General features: G+C 40.4%; 1 protein-coding gene across 1 annotated transcript in view; it reads left to right on the top strand.

Annotated features, from left to right (window-relative positions):
* Positions 1-241: 241 nt before the first annotated feature.
* LOC135476350 (mucin-2-like) overlaps positions 242-13,923 on the top strand; it is a 34,688-nt gene continuing 21,006 nt past the window's right edge. The window contains exons 1-2 of the mRNA XM_064756348.1: positions 242-713; positions 13,433-13,574. Of these exons, the coding sequence (XP_064612418.1) occupies positions 650-713; positions 13,433-13,574 (206 nt within the window). The 5' untranslated portion in view covers positions 242-649. The remainder of the gene's footprint in view (positions 714-13,432; positions 13,575-13,923) is intronic.

The raw sequence follows: 13,923 nt of genomic DNA, 5'->3' as shown, positions 1-13,923 counted from the left end.
TAAAAATTACTTCCTGGTGGTTAGAATTGTCTCCAAGGTCCATTTGCGCACCACGTGGACTCTGGGCTTCCCTACATAAAAGGACCAAATTTCTTTGACATCGTCTATTTTTTTCCAAAAGGCGCTAAAATAACAGCACGTGAACTTAGAGTAGTAAATACATTAAATGTGGCGTTGGATGGCGGGCGGGGACCATATATACACTTGGCTTCAGGGCGCGATGCGAGAGTGGGAAAGAGAGGCAGAGGGAGAGAGCTGTTAAATACAGGGCGGTGAGGTTTCCAAGTCCATAGCTATATCATTTTCCCCGATACAATAGGGATATAGCTGAGCCGCACTAGTGTGTCAGTCGGTAGTCGAAGCTGTTACGGAGACAGTCTTCACGGGACTCAAGGCCTTTGTTTCTGAGTTTCCCCCCTATCGGTAGAGCCATTCGAGAAGACCGCGGTTATTTCGGTTCTCCTCCTATCCTCCTGCTACTATCTCATGTAGAGGATGTGACCCTGGAAAATACTTGGGAGTACATTATATATACAAAGTGGCCTTCGCTGCCGTTGAATAAATGCAGTAGGCAGAAGGAAAGATACTTTTTCCTGTGTCCGGTAGTAGCTGGTATTCACGCAAAAGGCTTGAGTAGTATACCAGCGGAATGGTGTGGTACTACCAGCTGTTGTTCCTACTTATTATTTCCCAACTCTACCAGGCGGAGACACGTAAGTACATGTACATCTTAACATGCTATAGATCATTTCATTTGAAAATAATGTGGCTTCATATAGTTATTTATAGTTTATTAGTTCCTCTGTATTTGCCAAGATATATATATTAGTGTTTTCTTAAGGGAGTATTTACCTCACAATAGGCTTATCTGACATCGACCTCAACGGTGGGATGTTCGCTTTTCGTCGAACTCAATGGAGAGAAATGACGCTTTTGATGTCATGCATAAGGAACGTTTCCACAACGATATAAGCCTATCTACCTTATATGTTTTGAAATCGTTGTGCATGTTGAGGTTAGCTATTTGCTTTTCCTGGACTAGATGGAAAATGTTCTTTTTAACGTCATTCTATTACAGTGAACATTGCCACAACAACAGGCTTGTATGTATCTACCTTATATTTGCAATTGTAAACTTCTCCTGGACGGGATAGGACATGTTATATTTTATGGAGGTCTACATACATCTAGCCATTACAATCGGTTTAAATTTGCCGGATTTTTGTCATCGCATTTCAGGTTCAGTGTTCATATTTTCTTTTAAATGGACCGATACTGTTGTTTAGATGTATAACAAGGGACATTGTCGTGACGTAGGCTTACGTTGTACCCTTACTGTTCTTAAGGTCGTTAAGACAGGGTATTTTCCCTGGAATAGACGTTCAGTCATGTTTTTAAAATTTTGTAAGGATCATCGCAGTAACAAAGGGTATATGTGTCAGTCGACTGTGTTCGGAAGTTTGTCGGGTTTCTGGAGGAGGAGCGGAGTTTTAAACCCATTCGTCCCATCCGGTCCTCTTCAACAATATACCTCATTGTGGATACACAGTGAGATATTGGGGACTTTTGGGGCAAATATAATCTGAAAAAACTAACATAATACATTTTGTTTCACGCCTATCTTTGTGTTGCTTATGAGAAAGTCGTGGACAATGTTGAATGCGGGAAGTAAAGTTGACATCAGTACTGAAAACATAAGCCTATGCATGAAACAGATAATCCTGCCAGGAACAGGGGCTTTAATTTGTTTTCTACAAAAGAGTCCTTTTCACAATGATTTTTAGAACGTAGGGAATCTACATAAAAAGTTCTCCCCTCTAGAATGCTGTAGGGAAGTTTTGGCATACCACATTACCTTTGTTCACAGTTTGAAGGGTTCCACACAGTAGTACGTAAAAATCCCTTCTGGCAGGTCTCATACCTTGCGTCTTTCCTACATCACTCAAAGCTGTTGACTACTTCTCTTTGTACTTCGTACTTTATATACTTTCTTAGTTCTCTGGTAGTTTGTTAAACGTTCTCTGGTAGTTTGTTGAACGTCGTTTTGGGAATTGGCCTAGCTAATGTTGACCCGGAACGTCCTTGAATAGGAAGGTCTATTTTGAGGCATGTATTCATACATGTATATGGAGTCATGAGACTCGTTAAACAATATGCTGTGTCAGCCATGTTGGAGCAATATTAAAATCAGCCGGGATAGCAACATTGCCCCCCAAAATGGCTGCTAAAATGAGGTCATGAAAATGGTATAATAGGTCCGAACTCCATGACCAAGTTTCATTCCAGTAAGCCCTATGGTTTATTTCTGTGCACGATTTAGAACCAGTTCATTACATAGAACTGATATCAATAACGTACACCGAAATTTTATCCAAGACGTCTTTCCCGAACACTTAATACAGTTATAGTGTAAACAAGTCTGAAAATTAATTAGCAATGTTTATAACGATGCATGTGTACATCCTGCCATATGTGAGGAACTGATGCCTTTGGACTCATCTGAACTGTGCGTATCTATGGCGTGAGTGCTGAGCCATTCATGATTGGCTTAAGTCCAGTCTCTAGTCGTACCGTCGTTCAGTACTTTTATAGGCATAGCCTACCTTGATTTTAGTACAGAGGCGTGATCCCTGGTTAAAGGTGCTTGCCTTTCTATCGCCAGGACACAGGTTTCAAATCCCGTCTTCGAACGGGAATTTGTATATTTCTCCGGCCCTGACTTTTATCCTGTATAAGTTGGTGAAAATAAGCGGTCGAGGACGCTCGTGTAGCCGTTTGCGCAGTCAAACTTTCGTAGAAGACCGGTCGTCTTTTACCAATATGGTGCACATACATACACGTCATACGATGGACAGTTCGTCATTTCGTCAGTCATAAATATATAATTCTAGTAAATATTGAACAAATCTCAACCCTTTTTCATAACGGTAAAGTTTAAGAAAGTAAAAGGGCTGTACCAGACAAATTCAATGTCTAACTATCTTCTTGACATCAAATCATATCTCAATCAGCGGGAGATGGGTTCGATCTCGCGACCCTATCAATAATTAATACAGAGGGTCGTAAATTTATTTGATTGGTGCTTTACGAATCACTCAAGAATATGTCACTTTTACGACGGCGGCCAGCATTATGGTAGAAGAAACCGGGCAGAGCCCGGGGAAATCCACGACCGTCCGCAGGTTGCTGTAGGGCTGTCTAAGTTGTGTGACTGTATGACTTTTAACGAGCTTGGGAGTATCGCCAGTTCAGTGAACCCCAAATTAAACATATTTGGGTCACTCCAGGCGTTTGGCTTTCCTTTCCTTCAGACCCTACCCCGTGGGGTGATAAAAGGAAGCGGGGCCGGGGCAGTGTGTATGTAGTGGAATATATTCAAGATAGATCCGTGGAGATCGCCAGACGCCCGGTATCACTGCTGAACCAGATCTGGTTCAGCAGTGAGGTGTAACAGCGTTCAGTATATCTGACGGTATATATACATGCCATCAAAGACTCCCATTTCTCTGGCTGAATACAGTTGATCCGTGCCTCATAACTTCTAGATTTATTTGCTTTGGATTTTTACGTCGCTTTTAGAACGATTTTTTTTATCCGGTTTTTAGTGTAAACAATATACCTTTCAGATAGCGTCTTGATAATTGATAGTGGTGAAAAGCATGCACGACAATAGTGGTCTTTCCTACCGATAAAGTTATCTGCCGTAATATAAGTTATACATTCTTGATAAAAGGGTAAAAGACTAAAAAATAACAACCTTAAACCAACAAATGGACACAGTGTTATACGTCACTGCAGAATGTTTTGTAACAGTCAGTGACACCGTTTTTTGCAAATCATTGGGACACAGTCTTGTATCAATCACTGAGCACAGATTTGTACCAATCACTGGAAACCGTTTCATTGTAGACAAATCCTTCGAGACTCTCCTGAACCAATCATTTGACATTTACTTGATTTAGGGATGCTCTTCTTTCTTTCTTTGCTTAGGATTCATGCTGATGTCAACATCTGTTTCATCCAGTATCATGGCGGTTTTAACGTGCAGAATGACGTCATCGGTGTGGACGAATGTTGCCAAAACACCAGACATGACATCCTCAGTGTTGACGGATGTTGCCAAAATACCAGGCATGACGAACCGATCAGTCACTGTACACTGAATGACAAGTACTAGGCTTCTTCCGTTAAAATGAATGAACGAATGAATGGGGTTTAACGGCACATTGGCAGTATTTCAACTATATTGTAGCGATCCCTTAGACTGAGCACCAGGCTAGAGAAGCCAGGCAGTATCAAGATTTTAATGACATGTATGATCAGTATGGAACGATTTGATTCCTCTTTGCGACTGTCTTAGTGTCGTGCAAGTACATTTAATTTCTAATTATATTTTGTGGATAAATGTTTGTCTACATTCGTTACAGAATGCTTCCCACGGGCATAACGCCCCTGTTAAAATAATGTATATTCCCAGTTATACAGACTTGTGATTTTATACACTGAAAAAATTAATCTGTTAATTTTAACATAAAGTCTGTTGTCTGAGTGATGCTAGAATGTATTCTGTTATTATAACGTAAAACTTTGTCATATTAACATAATATCCTGTTAGTCTAATAGAATGTTTATGTTGAATTAATGGCATGTGTGTTATATTGAACAACATAATCAGCTGCAATAGCAGAATATATTGTAGCTCCATTCAGACAACAGACTTTGTGTTAATTTTCACAGATTATTTTTTTAAGTATACTGTTCACCGTTCACTTGTCATTTTTTAACTTAGAATTTGTCACAAATACGCAAAAAGAACCATTTATACTACTGGCGTATAAATGCAGATGTATTTATTTATCTTCGTATATTGTTTCATGTCATCTATTCTTCTGAACGTGCCGTTTGTCAGACACCGCAAATGTCAGACAACTTGTGTAACGACTGTGAAAATGTTAGCGATGTCGGGCAGGATGAATATAATGGCCGGGTAAAATTGGATTGAGTGTCAGACATTCTTCCCATCAGCCTTTTTTGTGGACTTGACGCCGTGTACACAGCATGTGCAAGGTCATATGATAGTCTGTTAATATCTCCCACGTGCGCTGTTAATATTGGTAGGCATTTGGTTTACGTCTGGCTCGGGTGTGTATTATGAGGGACATTTGTGACGCACCTGTTGTGCTCCTCATTGCAATGTCACGCCTTCAAATGGTTTTAGGGCTGAGTTGTCTGACAGTATATACATATACAACACAATTATTCTTCTTATCTCAGATCGTCGTCAGTTTTTAATTCTGCTCGTGTCCACCAGCCCGTAATTGCCCAGTTCGTGTTCGAATTCACCTGCTATTGGTTTCTTCGCAGCATTTTTGTTGTGAAGTTTTTCAACTTTTCGTCGTGGTTTCTGCTGACATGGTCCGATTTCCACCGACATTGACCTTGTTTGGGTGCTAAATAAATGTTAAAGCTACGGCATAGTGACATTCCAGCCAATCTCCAAAATTTTAATTATCTTCGAGTCCACCAGAGTTCATTAGACCAATTAAATCTCGGTGTTTGAAGTCATCTACTGTTGGCCTTAGATACCATAGGTTCCAACCACTATGTCCAGTTTCCCCCTGCCAATGATCCGGTTGCAAAATAATTATAATTACAAATAAAACAGGAGTAAATTAAATCAGTATAATTATACCAATATAAGCAATATATTCTTGATTATACGTCGTATAACACCAAGAGGATGTAGAGTTTTTTTAACCCTCATCGCTTGTGGGGTCTGTGATAACTGCAGTCGACAACGCTAGTATGGCCGTTTGTGGGTTCTGACCTTCTGAGCACCACGTACTTCTTCCACCAATATGGCGTACAAGTCTTCACGTCCGGCAATGTTTATAGTAAGCATCACGCCAAACTTTGGGGGTCACCCCGGGTACTCAAGTTTCTCTGTCCATAAATCTGTCAAAAAGTCTTGAATAAGATAATCAACAAACAATCAACCAATTAGTCAAAAAATTAATCAAATGAATAAATAAATGGTGTCTGAATAATGCCTGACCCTCATGGACAGAGCCTTGTTATAAGGGTGTATGAAGACCTAGTCTTCTGGCCAAGTAAGTGAAGTATCAAAATCACAACCCAGGCCGTGAACAATATTCAAAGTCAAATTTCGCAAAGACCAGTTTCATTAATAAAATTATAGCATCTAAAAAAATCCGTTAAGTGGTCCTCAACACTTTATGTTAAAACTTTAAAAGGTCTGTTAACCAAAAAGCAAGAAAGAGTACAAAAATTTCAGTATCGCTTTTGTTTCACGCGATCGTTGAATGTCAAAAGTTTATATTCAATGACCCCATAAGGAGGTGAATTGAATAACAGTACAATTAGAATTAGAAACTGTTGCATCATTATCTCCTTGTTCAATTTACAGTCCCTGTTTGGATATATGTGCCCGTCTCTCTCATGATAACTGTTTTACCTCGGTCTCGTCAAGCCTTATCTTTTCTGCTGACATACACACAATAAGCTGCAATCGCTCTATCCCGTCGACCACCTTCTTTTTCGACAGATGTACGTCCTGTCAGCCAGGTCGGTGATAAACAATCCGAAATTCTCCCAGAGTTGTTTTTAATGTCAGATGGCAGAGGAACACGGGGCCAATTTACTGAGAATTGATAGTCAAGACCATATGTTGCGTGGGGATATTTTATTTACAATTACCCAGATCTGTGCCCTGTTATTTTTTTACGTAATCGGTGGGTACAAATAGATCACTACGCTGGCTGGAAACAGTTACCGCAGCACGTGTAAACTTGAAACATTACGCCGCTTATCCAGATAGAAACCTTTTGGCATTTCGTGTGTCGCGACCTTGACAGTGTAGCAGGTTGTGGTCTATGTAAGCAAACTCGCGTCTTCTAGCTTGCAAGTTCCCCTCTGTATTTCGGCTAAACCTACGTGAACATAAAATGCCGATTCGGCTTATTGTGCTACAGTGTCCATATCTGGGCGTGCGATAGAAGTTGACGAAACCCACGTCCTTGTCAATCTTCGTTCTTTATCATTCTTTCAGTTTTAGCATTTTCCAGATGAAATCAGTCATTCACTTTCATTTAATTCGTCCTGTTAGCAGCAATTTATGGACACATCCATCTGTCTTGGTTATTGCTGGTGAAATATAGTACTGTCAAGAGGAGATAATTCTGTGTAAACTAGTACAATCTGGCTTCCGGCTTTGCTATGGTTTGTCAGATCATAGCCAACCTGGTGAGTCAGTTTATCATACAGGTATATATAAAGTGGGCAAACACGAAACCTTCTTGTAGTTATGCAGCAGATCTGAATCAGAAGAAACATGAGAAATGCATAATGTAATGTATATGTGGTTTACAAATTATAATTATGGAAACATGTGTGTATGAAAACACCAGGCCCTCTCTCTCTGCTCTACATGTGCGAAAGGTGGTGTTGTATTTGCCGACGGTCGATGGTGCCGACGGTCGATAGTGCCGACGGTCGATGGTGCCGACAGTCGATAGTGCCGACGGTCGATAGTGCCGACAGTCGATGATACCGACGGTCTATGGTTTGCTTTAATCATTGTGATTTCTTTCCTCCACGAATACATGTATATGTATAAAATTGTCAAATACGACGACGAACACAAATCATTCAACCATATAATCGATCAGTGAACCAGTTTCTTCTGGATTTTCTAAAATTAAAATCTGGACCCGTCATCATGAACATAATGTCTATTACCAATATCTCTGTGGTCCAAATAATATACGGGTTCAACTTTAAATTGGCAAAAAAACATGCAACAACTGTTTAGAATTTGCTCAAATTACGAAGTTTTGTTTTCTATATGGAGACCAAACCTCACTGAAGGTATTTTCCTGAAAAATTTTCAAGTGAAACAATTGGTACCGTTAATTGGTGTATAAAACTATGCTTTCTCTTTATTTGCCTCCAGAGCGACCTACAGTATTTATGTTCTCTTAAGTCATTGCACTCATGCTGGCTTCCTTTCCGACCGGAAGTGCGAAGGTCTTGCAGCAACCTGCGGATGGTCGTGGGTTTCCTCCGGGCTCCGTCCGGTTTCCTCCCACCATAATGCTGGCCGCCGTGAAATATTCTTGAGTACGGCGTAAACCACCTATCAAATAAATAAATAAATAAATTAAGTCAGTACATGATTTCATATAAGTTCTGGTACTTGACATTCATTGTAAAATACTCATTAGAGCCCCATCAACAGTTTGTATTTACTATTGACTTTAAGTAATAATGAACATGTTTTACTACACATCATGCTTTGGAGAAGGCTGTCAACAAGAGATATGTTTTCTATCTGCATGTTTACCTGACCTCAATCTCTGCAAACTTGGCCTTTTCGAATTTGACACATTACATTATATAGGTCTATGTACACCGCTTGTCACCTCAGATTACAACAAAGGACTAAAAATAAAGCAATATACTTATTCCGAAGTTAAGTGTGGTATGCAAAGTCCTCTTTACCTACTTCCGGTCTACATGTTTGGGACAGATACCGTACAAGACTGCATTGTGGATAACATCAGCTGATAACAAAAACGAACTGACAATCAAGTGGTACGGATAAGTAGTGAAGTCCGTTTTCGCTTCCGTGCTTGTCCGTTGAATCTGCGCGATAGATTATCAGCTATGCTGAGTTCAGCAGATACCACAAAATATTTAAGAAACAAATACGTATCCTTAACTGCGTAATAAAAACTGGGCGATAAAAAAAATTATCACTATTGTGTGTTTACATTTAGATGTCTGAAACGTGGAGAAGTGAGTAATGTGTTGCCCGTGAATGAAGTCGTAAGATATATATTACACATCGATGTCTGAAACGTGGAGAAGTGAATAATGTGTTGCCCGCGAATGAAGACGTAAGATATATATTACACATTGACCAACATACAGCGACCAACATTATAGTGGGAAGAAAGAAAACAGTGGAACGGAGGAAACCAACGGCCATTCGCAGGTTGGCCGCAGACCTTCCCACTTACGGCCGGAGAGGAGTGACATATATCTTAAGTCCTTCCAACATTAGTATGGTGTTAAGCATCAATCAAATCTAACAAAGTTCAGCTGCACGATATGAGAAGGAGATTGTTTTGTCATGCGGCTAGGGCAAAGTCTGTCTCTCATATATAGAGGTACAAGGCAAGTTTCTTAGTCATAGTCACTGATTTAAGAGGGTGTACCTTAGGAACAATCGTGAGTAATTTTGGGCAAGTGACGTCCAGTATACAGCATCTATTTTATTAATGTATTTATTTATTTGATTGGTGTGTTCCCCCATACTCAAGACGACGGCGGCCAGCATTATGGTGGGAGGAAACTGGGCACAGCCCAAGGGAAACCCGTCCGCAGGTTGCTGACAGATCTTCCCACGTACGGCCGGAGAGGCAGCCAGACATAATTATGAAGCTAAGCAATCACAATCATAAGAATAATAATAAAGGGAAGGCTGCAAAATGTGATGCTTACTGCCCCATCTTTACAAAAATTCAAGAGAACTTCGGTTTAGGCAAATCGTTATGCTGTGCTATAAAAAAAATACCTGCTGATGGTACATGCATCGAGTACAAGTCGGAGAAATGGATGTTCGAACTTCCATGATCACGCCAGAGAAAGTTTAGATCTTAGTACAGGAAGAGAGACTGGTTAAGAAAGACCTGAGGTTAAGGCTGTGACACAGCTGTTAATATACTTGATAAGTCTCCCCTCCTACTAGTAGTATAGCAATTCCGTGGCGATCTGATTTCTGCCTAACCTGAATTTTATGCTAAGCTTTAGCTGAAAAGTGAAGCGTGACAGTTTTGACGTGGACTTGACCAGTTTCGGGATCGAACCTCGGTCTTTCTGGGCAAACTATCGTAACAGTAGGTATTGATTCCGATAACCTAACGTTGCTGATGATGCAGTACCTGGATGGGAGGTTGTAATATAAAGCGTTGCATGGAAAATAAAATTTCACTGTTTCCTCTAGAATACTTATGGATGATATTTTCATTTTATTTTGTTATAAAGAATCCAGGGAACTTTCATTTTAAAAATTCCCTACACTAACGTTTACAACAGTGAGAGTACATCAAACTGGAGTGTTTGGAATATAATTAAAGACGTACAGCACAGAGAGTAAACCCAAAGAAGCGACGATAGTGTGTTAGCCGACAAATGGTCACACGTAACCGGTGAAATACGGTCTCGTGTCAATTTATCCCAGTTAGGGTTTTGTTCTGACTGTTCATGTAAATGCTTAAAAAGTATCAAATTATATAATAAAAATATGCAGTGATGTTAATTGCAATATATTAGAAGTCACTTGTCTAGAATTACTCAAAAAAGAGGATGAAAACTCGCCATTTGGAGCGAACATTTTGTCAGTTTGGAAAGCCCAGAACTATGTAATGTGTGGGGATAATCATGCAGAGGGTTAACACCAGAAGCAGGAAACTATTCACTTATGGTGACATTGGAAATAACGGTTTTAAAACTGTTGTGATATGATCTTTCTAAATGCGATATCAGATAATACTGACTGTCTGTGTTCTGGGTGCAAGACCACTACACATGGGATAGACGCTTTCAAAAAGTTGCTGCATGAGCGCAAAATTTAAATCTATAAGAAAAAACTAAATATATTCTTGGACTTTTGACTGGAATTTTGACTGTTTAGGCAGTCATGTCCAATACCGATTCGCTACCATGGAAGCTTATAAGATAGTATTATTTAACTCCAACAAATAGTTTTAAACTATTAATTCCCTCCAATCCTTTGTCGCCACTAGTGAAATCTTTGCCGCGATCAGCGGTCATTATCTGTGCTTACAGATATCTGTTATCACCTCTACTGCACGAGGACGATATGTAAACATTCACCAGGTCCGGTCGACCCGGAACAGATCATTTATTTTACTCTCCATGAATCCTGCGGGGTGGTCTGTGACAGATGAAAGACAAATCCGTAGTAAATATTCGAGGAAAGGGGAAAGTTCCCGGAAGCTGAGGCAGACGGGCGTCACGAGTGTGGTGTAGATAAACTTGTATTTTTATAATCCGAGTCAAGTTGTCTGAGCTATGATATTATCTTTCACTGTTCAAGGCTAAATGCCTCTGTTCACTGCAGGAAGTATGGCGCTTCCACACAAGCTCGTGGATACTTAAAGTATCACCAATTTGTTAACTGTTCTTCCACTCAAGTTTCTTACATTTTGCAAAGAGTAAAAAATTCTTTTGGGAGTGAATGTGGACGACGTGTCTAGAATCCCAAATGATCCGCTTCATAATTGTATGAAATACTGCATAATCCGGGGCTTGGGGCTTATATATGCATAGTTTTAGCCTATATAATATTGGCACTTTGGATACGTAAAAGGTTGAAACCAACGTGCAACTGAGATAGATTTATTGGATTAACGACTATAGCTATAAATTGGTATACTCTACGATTAGAATACTGATTTAATTAATTAGCTTACAGCACATTCCTTGGTCATTTCCGTCACCATTAAGAACTGTATGAAAGAACCCATACTAATGTTTTACTTCATATATACTTTCTCAGTTCTTTTAATCTTATTGTAGGCTAAATGTGATGGCCACACAGCATTTTGAGTAATTCTAGACCAGTGACGCCTAATAAATTGCAGTTCGTCTCACTGCACATTTTTACCTAGTTCTGTCTGACCCATGGCGCAAGGGTGTGTGTAAATTACTACTATTTATGCACTTACATGAACGGTTAGAATAAAACCCTGACTGAGATAGACTGACAAGAGGCCGTATTTCACCGGTTACGTGTGACCATCTGCCAGCTTAAACATTGTCGTCGCTGTTCTGGCCTTACTCTCTATGCTGTACGTCAATCACACTGACGTCGCCGTTTTGGTCTTGCTCTCTATGCTGTGCGTCTATCACGCTGCCGTCGCTGTTCTGGTCTTACTCTCTATGCTGTACGTCAATCACACTGACGTCGCCGTTTTGGTCTTGCTCTCTATGCTGTGTGTCTATCACACTGCCGTCGCTGTTCTGGTCTTACTTTCTATGCTGTACGTCTATCACACTGTCGTCGCTGTTCTGGTCTTACTCTCTATGCTGAAAGTCTATCAGACTGTCGTCGCCGTTCTGGTCTTACTCTCTATGCTGTAAGTCTTTCACACTGTGGTCGCTGTTCTGGTCTTACTCTCTATGCTGTAAGTCTATCACGCTGCCGTCGCTGTTCTGGTCTTACTTTCTATGCTGTAAGTCTATCACACTGTCGTCGCTGTTTTGGTCTTACTTTCTGTGCTGTAAGTCTATCAGACTGTCTTCGCTGTTCTGGTCTTACTCTCTATGCTGTACGTCTATCAGACTGTCGTCGCTGTTCTGGCCTTACTCTCTATGCTTTAAGTCTATCAGACTGTCGTCGCTGTTCTGGTCTTACTCTCTATGCTGTAAGTCTATCAGACTGTCGTCGCTGTTCTGGTCTTACTCTATATGCTGTACGTCTATCAGACTGTCGTCGCTGTTCTGGTCTTACTCTCTATGCCGTAAGTCTTTCATTATATTTGACGGTTTATGTTGAATGTTTCTTTGCAAATTTATCTGGTCTTTATTGACATTTAATTCTTGGCGATTTATAACTTAGGTAGGCGATTTAGACTTAGGTAATTTTAAACAGCTTAGCCGTAATAAACTCTTAGTGACGTATGTTATTCCGGTCTAGCTAAACCATAATATGACCCATCTACATGTTATCAAGTTCGCTTCACATGAGCCACATGTAGAACTAAAGGTGGCAACTCCCGGTATAAAGTGGACAGAACGTTTTTGAGTGCCGTTTGGTTTATCTCACAGAGGCCAGTTAGAGAAAGAGGATATAGTTTAGCTTAGATTGAGAGGAACATATCTCGTAGTACATATACTCGATCTGACCACCTAATTTAAAAAGATAGATACACTGACTGGTTTGTTAGAGCAGGGCGCTTGTGAAGCGTAAACACATCACAGACATGGTATACTCCAGATGACCGATGGGGCTGGCATAGAGGCTTAGTTCTGCTGGCCGGCTGACAAATGCGGCGAATGGCTACTTGATTGATTGTATTCCTGCGTGTATTTGTGTCTTCCTGACCGTGGGTAAGGCAAAACGCCTGCTCTCGATTGGTCAAGATTTCATGGATATAAAGGGGGAGGGGGGAGGGCAGGTGATTTAATCAACGCAATAATAAACAACTCTTTTCTAAATTTTCGACTGAAATACAATTCTGTCCTTAATTCAAGCTTCCCGTGTCCCTGTAAAGTAGAACACGTATGATTTCTTTGCTTTGATATACTAGATACCTCATATACAACGGAATATATTACTAATATTTTTACCCTATATATCGATACGTGTACTTTCTTGTTGCAGAATACACGTTGACTGTGAAAACGGGACTCTCCTGGGGTGCGGGAACAGACGCCTCGGTGAAGGTGAGGCTCGGTGCGGAGAGCGGCAATTGGTCAGAGATCACACCACTTAAAAACAATCGGAACAACTTTGAACATGGAGGGTATGTTAGTTATATTTTTCACGTGATTGAAAGTGAATAAATTAAGAAGGAAAACTACACGATTTACAGTTTCAAATTGATGGGCCAGAATGGGTTACAAAACAATATTCGACCCGAATCGTGTTCCACCAAAATGGTGTACATATGTACATGTACACGTCAGTGACTTACCAAAGGTCAGTAGCTGAATCGAGGCACCCAGACCCCTAACCTCACACCCCACCCCCACATCATACACCCTTGTGTCGGTCAAGCACTCCATAAATTTCTCTGTCGACCAACCCATGAATCCTTCAGTCAACCAATCCATGCATCATACACCCATGTGTCGGTCAAGCACTCCGTAAAT

The sequence above is a fragment of the Liolophura sinensis genome, chromosome 10, assembly GCF_032854445.1.
Source record: "Liolophura sinensis isolate JHLJ2023 chromosome 10, CUHK_Ljap_v2, whole genome shotgun sequence".
Taxonomy (NCBI): Eukaryota; Metazoa; Mollusca; class Polyplacophora; order Chitonida; family Chitonidae; genus Liolophura; species Liolophura sinensis.
The sequence above is the reverse complement of the archived record's forward strand: the minus strand, read 5'-3'. Positions and strand labels throughout refer to the sequence as shown.